Source organism: Dreissena polymorpha, chromosome 4, assembly GCF_020536995.1.
Source record: "Dreissena polymorpha isolate Duluth1 chromosome 4, UMN_Dpol_1.0, whole genome shotgun sequence".
Classification (NCBI taxonomy): Eukaryota; Metazoa; Mollusca; class Bivalvia; order Myida; family Dreissenidae; genus Dreissena; species Dreissena polymorpha.
Genome location: NC_068358.1, coordinates 40,545,408 through 40,553,924, shown reverse-complemented (window position 1 = coordinate 40,553,924; position 8,517 = coordinate 40,545,408). Strand labels below are relative to the sequence as shown.

General features: G+C 34.3%; 1 protein-coding gene across 3 annotated transcripts; it reads left to right on the top strand.

Annotated features, from left to right (window-relative positions):
- Positions 1-994: 994 nt before the first annotated feature.
- On the top strand, positions 995-6,684 carry LOC127879078 (uncharacterized). Of its 3 annotated transcripts, none has more exons than XM_052425678.1 (7): positions 995-1,336; positions 2,071-2,163; positions 3,194-3,309; positions 3,521-3,716; positions 4,982-5,026; positions 5,392-5,472; positions 5,710-6,684. In XM_052425678.1, the coding sequence occupies exons 1-7, from the start codon at positions 1,067-1,069 to the stop codon at positions 6,016-6,018; spliced, it is 1,110 nt and encodes a 369-aa protein (XP_052281638.1). In that variant the 5' UTR covers positions 995-1,066; the 3' UTR covers positions 6,019-6,684. The 3 variants fall into 3 exon arrangements, with proteins under 3 accessions (XP_052281638.1, XP_052281640.1, XP_052281639.1); XM_052425680.1 differs by lacking the exon at positions 5,710-6,684 and adding an exon at positions 5,565-5,671; XM_052425679.1 differs by lacking the exon at positions 4,982-5,026.
- Positions 6,685-8,517: the final 1,833 nt, after the last annotated feature.

Sequence of the window (8,517 nt, the reverse complement as noted above, 5' to 3'; positions counted from 1 at the left end):
CAGATCGTTTATTTACACATAACAAGGTCGAATACAAAACAATTAAACACTTACATCGAAACCGTAGGATTGTTGAAATCCTGAACACAGTCGTGATCAAAGGAATAAGAGCTTAAAATTACTAAATATAAAAATATCAGGCGGTTTTCCGGGTTTTACACACGGGCTAGGCAGAATGTAAACACACCGTTAAGAACTTTATTTTTTTGCAAATATCTCAAGTTATTGAAATGCATTTGCAAAAATCTTGAGTGAAGAAAAGACAGTGTTTCTTGCAGTTTGTGTCGATATCTGAAGATTTAAGAATACATCATTGAATATGTCTGAAATCGGTGACAAAATTCCTAGTTTTTGCCCAAGAACACAGGCTTATATTTTATATATATATATATATATATATATATATATATATATATATATATATATATATATATATATATATATATATATATATATATACGTATGTTTTGATAACTCAAAGTTCGATTGACATTTCACATACTCAGACTCAGGATGGAAAACAGATACTGGACAGAAATATGTTTATTACAATTGTACGTATTTCGTACCATTGCATGTCTCTCTAATGTAAAATGTAACTACATTTTTTACATTTATAAAACACCACGCTCACTTTGAGATTAATAAAAACAAGTCGGTATGGAAGTTTTTTTTGCTTTTAATCGATTGAAAACACATTTTTTGAACAATACTTTAAAAATAAACCTTACATGAGTACAGTTATCACATGGTACATGTAAATGTATATGGTTTGTTGTATTCTTATATGATTTTGTACACAATGCAAACCATATATATTTCGGAAATATGCCTACTCTTGGTTAACCGGAACTCTCTGAAAACCGGACGATCAGGCCGATCCCCACACCGTTCGGTTTACAGAGAGTCTACTGTATAAAGCTGCGATAGGCAACTGCAATATATGCATTTCGACCCAATACTGTGATGATTAACCGGATAGCCCAGAGTGATCGGTACTTAGAAGGCAACCAGGAAGTAAATTACTTCTGACTTACACAGCTTTTATTATAAGGCATTTAACAAAATGGCTCAAAGCAAACTGGAATTGTTTTTGAAAACGTTAATAAGATCTAATTATTCTGTTGAACAAATACAAATAACTGAAGATGCAGAACAAGAGCTACAACTTGTAAAAGGATCCATCGGTGCGAACATCAGTGCGGATTTCGGAATACTGCTGAAAGATGTGGAGAATATAATAAGGCTTTCTAAACTCACAACAGGTTTTAATTCGGCAAAAAAACAGGCCAAAGACGCGTTGGATAAGTTGCACATTTATTTAAAGTTTTTAAAGGTATGTTTTAACAGATATTATTTTACTAATGTTCGTAATATAATTGTTTAGAATGTAAATAAATTGATGTATAGGTTGGTTTGATTTCAATTTACTATTGAATGGTATAACGTGTAATGGTATCTGCAAATGAGTACGGGAATCTTTCGGGACATCGTCCTTAAACATTGTGATTTCGAAAGCGCTAACAGATAGCATGTTATTAAAGCAAACTCAAGAAGTGACACAAGGAAAGATATTTGGGGTAATCGGATAAACCGTGATGTTTTTACAAGCGTGTTGTCGTTATTTCACAAAGCGCTGATAAGTACAAACTAAGAATCAATAACAATTAACGTGAGAGTTAAACTATTCATTATTGAAAAATATCAGCAAAATTGAAAAATATATATTATTATATTTATATATATTATTCTAGAACCGTTTGCATGTTTACAATCAGCATACCAAGTCTGTGCAGAGAAAGCCGCGGCCGAATTCAGTGTATTCAAATTCGTTTCGTTTTCCCGTAAAAAACATTTGTGTCGTATTGTCAAGTCTGCATTATAAACATAACTTTTGTCCATGAGGCTGGTTCTTTCAGTTTACATTGCCATGGTATTAAACATACTTAACTAGTTAAAAACCTATTCATTTTAGCTGGAATTCATCGGAAACATTAGGTCTATGAAATGATGTTGAGTGCGTTTCCTGGATATAAACATAAATCGTTTTTTTTGTGTAATATCTATTAGAAAGTTTTAAAAGAAAAGCCGGAACAAGCTGTTGATGATCGAAACTACTCCCGCAAGACAAAGGCTCGCAAAAGGATACCCGAGCCCCAAAAGGTAAAACATACATTTTAGCCTCGCTCTGTAAAAAGGGGGTTTAATGCATGTGCATAATGTGTCGTCCCAGAATAGCTTGTGCAGTCCGCACAGGCTTATCAGGGACGACACTTTCCGCTTTGACGATATTTTGGAAAGCGCTAACAGATATCATGTTGTTAAAGCAAACTCAAGAAATGATACCAGGAAAGGAAATTGAGGTAATCGGATAAACCGTGATGTTTATACAAGCGTGATGTCATTATTTTACAAGGTGCTATCATGCATGATATATTGTATCGATATTTCGTAATTTTTTTGATTCGATGAAATAGTGATATTAATTTTATGTTTTCCTATAATTCGACAAAACGTAGCACGAAGTATACTTTTTTGCTCATTTGCACCGGGGGTCGATTGTATGATAGAGAAAACGAGGAAGTAGGAATGTGATAACGAGATCAAACTATACTGATAACCCACAATATTGATACCGTGTTTATCAAATCCCATGTCGTCGTCGAGAGCTAAACAACGGAATGATATAGTTAACTATTAAAGTTAATGACGAGTTCACTCATTATCGATATAGTATAATAAAATGCAAACACATATTAAAATAGTGATATATTTAAAAAAACATAGAAGAAAAAAATTTTGAATCCAAGTTTAAACTTGGCATAGAGATTCGATTCAAGATTGCCAATCGTTCTTGTTTCTTTCCTTCCACTTTCTCTTTACCCATATGTCCGTCATTAAAAACCAAAATTACTCATTTAGTACATAAGAGAATCGTATCCCATAAATATCGCTATACTAATTTGGCTGCTGATGGTCTCTCTTGTGTTTGTACTTATATCGGTTCTGTAGAGAAATCCTGAATGGTTTGCAATACTGTCAACGACGCGCATATACTATCGCTATCCCTTATTCAGCTCGTTAACAAATGCCCATTCTTATTTCGATCGTCGTTATTGCAGACGTGCACGTATTAATTGTGCAGATTTGCTCGGTACAAAACTATTGTTGTCAGTATTGTGTGTACTTATAGCAAGAACGTCCACACACATCCACTAAGCGTTTGGAAAAAAGTTCAACTCGAGGTGGCTCGGGCGCAAACACACAAAATGATGCCCGTGAAAATACTTGCGATTTACTGGAGAGAAGGTATTTTTTTCATCTTAACGAAACCAACATCTTATTAATTTGATGATATAATTAGTAAAATAAATCTCGTTTGACTTATTATTTGTATGTGTTTCATTAAGAAATTCAATAACGTACACATATTGCTGACAGATACTAATAATTTGGAGTTTTTAGTGATTAAAATTGGGGCATAACTACACTTACCAAATATTTGTACTTTCCTTTATAGTAAGAAAGCAGCAGCAGCTCTCGTCCATGACAACCCAGATATAACGGACTTGAGTGACCCAAACAGACCAACGAAAACAGCTGAGCGTTTCTCTGAGCTGTATGACAACGAATGGACTGATGCTTTTGAGGAAAAGATTCGCAGTTCTCAAGTAGACGAGAAAATAATAATTTTAGATCTCTTAAAGGTCGTCAAGGTATTCGCCTTTGATAACTTAACATTCATTTTTAGATATCATCATATTGTTTTCGTGAATATTGACATTTAAAAGGAGGCATTGTAACATACACGTGTATGTTTTCCATTATATTTATGTTACAAGATTTTGTTTAATGGTAAAACGGAACTAAATGAAACTGCGTAGCCATACACCATGTTTCAATTTTTATAAAAGTACTAATACACAAGTATGAATGTATATATAGAGAATAACAGGTTAGATCTACTGTCTGATCTTTTTGAAATATATCAGGCGAGGCTAAGAATAATATAACGGCTTGCCTTTCCTTTCAAAATTACATTTTTTAAACATTTTTTTTTTAATTCGTAAAACCGAACATTAAATGAAATTGTGAAGCCATAAACACGTTCCAATTTATTCAAACGTACAAATACATAAGTTTGAATTTATATAAAGAATAACAGGGTACAGCCTGATCTTTTTCAAATAATTATTATATCAGGTTAGGCTTGGAATAACATAACGGCGAGGCTTACCGAACCATTGTATATTCGTGCCGAGCCTGATATATTAGAAACAGATCAGGCAGTAACCTGTTTTTCTATTTATCATACCTCTACGTCCCCGATTTAAAAGAAATAATGAATAAAATCGCTACGACGCTGCATGTTTAGCGTGAATGAATATGATTTTTTGACGTTTGACGCGTTAATAATGACGGCATGAGCACCTGCGAAAATTATTTGGTCCGTGATCTGTGAAAAAGGGGTTTAATGCATGTGCGTAAAGTGTCTAGCCTGTGCAGTCCGAACAGGCTAATGAGGGACGACACATTCCACCCAAACTGGATTTTTGCTAAGAAGACACTTTCTGTAGACGAAGAATACCATACAAGCGGAAAGTGTATTCCCTGATTAGCCTCTGCAGTCTGTACAGGTAAATCCGGGACGACACTTTACGCACATTCATTAAACTCCCTTTTCACAGAGCACGGCCCATTTGTAAAACATGTTTTTTTGCTATTTGTGTTGCTGTTTGTGTCTAAAATATATTACATGTTGGTGTCAAAGTGTTTGTTTTGTTGAATCTGATTCTATTTTACGAAACACGATGACTGTATAGTTGATTCCGAGTAATATGAGTAATATGACCTTCCTTCTATCATCGACTGATATAAGAACTTCCTGTTGAACTGATAAAAACAAATATACTAGGAGGTGTTATATCAGGCAGATATCAATTTAGCGGTATGATAAATATCAGTTTGTGTCTGTTTACAGTCAGCGTATAAATACTGTACCACGGAAGCCGGACAACGGATAGTGGTAACCTTATCCGTTGTGTTAAACAGAAACCAACATTCGTGTTATTTGTCAATTGATTTAAAGTGCGTAAAACACAAAACAACTAATGTATTTTGTTAAAAGAAATACAACAACTAAAACGCAATTTTGCACCATATAATACGTATTTGGAATGTTGATTTGAAAGGTTAACTAAAATTCGGACTTCTCTTTAAATTATATATATTCTATGATATAGTCATTTTTTTTTAGGATACAACAATTTAGTTGTGGTGTCTCTTTGATTGTGTATAAACAAACTGGCTTGTTTTAAATACATATAGACTCTCACTTTGCTAATATATACATATTTTAATTAATTTATTTTGCTGGTTTGCTTACGACAGGACAAGACGGCAAAAGCTGTAGATTATCGTAACCATTACCGAAAAGTAGAAGCTCAGAGGGCGATACCAGAGATCCAACAGGTACATATCTCTTACATGAAATTTGTTCCAATCTTAAATACGAGTATTATAGCAACGATTATTGCAATTTATGTTTTATATTTTCTCTCAAGGTTGATTGATACGAGACTAAAGGTACGCTTGGAAGATCGAAGAAGCAATTTACAATCGATTTATTAAACGTCTTGCATTTTTATTAAGGCTTTTAAAGATCAGGGTTTCCTTAACTTTCTTATTGTATCATAAATTGCCTTTAAGAGTTTCCTGGAATCGTCACGGAAAAGTAAAAAAGTTATTCCTGGCCCAAAAGAAATGGCTTTCATGAACAACTGCGTTGAACTTTGCTGGTGGATGTGCATCCAGGAAAGACCAGTGTACATGTGCAACGTTGATGGTGATACGCTGTTTAACCGCGACCTCTACCGCACATACACCAAGTCCGGGACCCAGCTGGACTACATTGTGTGGCCCGCATTGACACTTTACGAGGACCCTCGAGAATGTACAAGGACGGTCCTTTATTGTATCGTGGGATCGCACAATTTATGTGATTGTAGTGCTTTATGATAAATATTATGTTTTAACAATGTAGGATAACAACAATCGTCGGAAACTAGAGTATATATTCTTTCATCAAACAACCCTTAAGCTATGCTGGTGGATGTGTATTCAAAACCCTCCTGTGTACATGTGCAACGATTGACCCACAAGAGGAGATCAACGTCGACTATTACCGCGCCTACACAAGTCCGGGTCCCAGCTGGACTAGATTGTACGGCATTGGCACTGTACAATGACGGTCCTTTATTGTACCGTGGGGTCACACATTTATGTGATTGCTGTAGTTTTTTAAATGATGTTTAGTGTTACTTTATTATGTATATCCGTCCGGAAAATCCAGGATCACAGCTAGTCGTTTACGCGTTTGGCCCGTCACGAGGTTTACTAGGACGGGCCATTGACGCATAGTGTTTATTTGTTTGATCATTGCGAAACTCAAGATATGTGAAACTATGCACTACAAAAAATAACATATAAGGATATAGCTATTTTTTACTTTAAAATATTAAGTTTCATCTAAAAAAATCCCTACTTGTCATGTGATCTGAAACAAAGATACTTGTATTCCTTTAAATCACGCTGTTGATGTATGCATAACAATGTTGTTCGTGTTTGATAAAAAGTAATAAATTCCTAATCAGAATAATAAATAACAAACCTTAAGATAAAAAAGATAACGGTGGTAAGCTCATTCAAGATTTCAAGATTGAAGATTTATTGAAAATCTTGTAAATAAAGGCCTCCGGCCCAAAATACAGCATTCATTTACAATTACAGTATAAAATGATAAATGCCGAGGTGGCGCTCAGGCCCGGATGTTTTGAAATTGCATGGATAATTTTACAGGGCGATTAGGTTTTATATGATTTTTTCAACATATTTCGCATTATTTTTAAAATTGGTCAATGTAGTGCGATTCAGCGAAGATTGATTCATCTAAACATGTACAGAAACATACAATAACAACCCACTTAGAAACGTGAGGACCTTTATAAGTTGTTGCCTGTAAGGATTCGTAAAAGCAAATCGATGTCTTGTGCCTGTGTGATGAGCAAATTCACAGCCAATTAAATCGCTCATTACATAAAACGATTGCTTTGAACCTGTTCAAATTAATGCGTGCACAAAAACATCGGCTTCTAGCCGATCTAACAGATAAATTTGCATTTTTCAAAAAGAGATGGAGCCAATGCCAATGAGGTGGTGCTCAGATAAGGAGGTGGCGCCAATGCACTTTTATATTTTATGTTATGGTTTATATTATGTTTACAGGACTTACATTACTTTGTGTAAGTTGACTACTTCAGCACATTTGAGTCGCGTGCGTTTATAATGACAAAAAGTAGTTTTCTAATAATGTCTTGATGGATTTAAACGTTCGTCTTTGTAAGATTTGATAGTTGATAGTGGGAAAAACAACATGTATGAGCTTAATTAAGATTCGTTGACCTTGTCCTTTTAGTAAATTAAGCATTTTGATTAAGGGCCTCAATTCATCGTTTCAGGAAGAAGTATTATCTTAAATTTATTTGTGAATCATCATACTGTGTACAAATATTGCTGTCGATGAATTATTTTCATAATGTTAAACATTATTTAACATTATGGTATTGGTTTAATTGAGTATTACACATTTTTGGTATATATCTTACAATATGTTTGATTCATGTTGGTGACTTCCTAATTGAGTTGATCACTTATATATTTAAAAAAACTACATCTTATTTATTATAGATTGTGTTCATGTTATGTAAAGATTTGGGTCTTCGTAAGTACGTTGAAAAATAAATCAAATATAACAAACAACATTATCTATGAAATGTACGTCATGTGATAATGTCATTGTGATACGACTGTTAATTGATACATCCTGCATTGGCGCCACCTCCTATCATTAGCGACATCTCCTAAGCATTTGCTCCATCTCTTTTGGAAAATGCAAAATTATTAACTACGTCGGCAAGAAGCCAATTAATATTGACATTCAATTGAGTTTTTTCGAGGTTATGGGACTAACTTGGACTTCGAAATTGTTCAGATATTGAGCTGATATTTCGTATGTGAATCTGTTTTCATGACTTACAGATGGAATGTGAGTTTCGTTCTTGTCCATTAATTTTTGGCGAAGTTATGGGATTGGACATGACAAGTTTTGGTTTTCCAGAGTTATTTTACGCAACGCTTTCAGATATTTGGCTATTGTTTGGTATGTGAGTCAACCTACATAACATTCAGATGAATTGTGAATTTTGTTCCGTTACATTGATTTTTTAAGAAGTTATGGGCCTTGCACTTACGAATGTACTTTAAAATAACACTTCCGGATTTTTTCCAAAATGCCCGCAACTTTGCCAAATACCAATAGACAATACCTTCGTCATGGTGTTTTCAATTTGGATATAGCTTCTGCGTGGTTTCAAAGCGCAGTAGGGGGGCATTGCGTTTCACAAACGCATCTCTTGTTTATCTAGCAGTGCAGTGTCATTTTTTTTCTTAAACACGCCT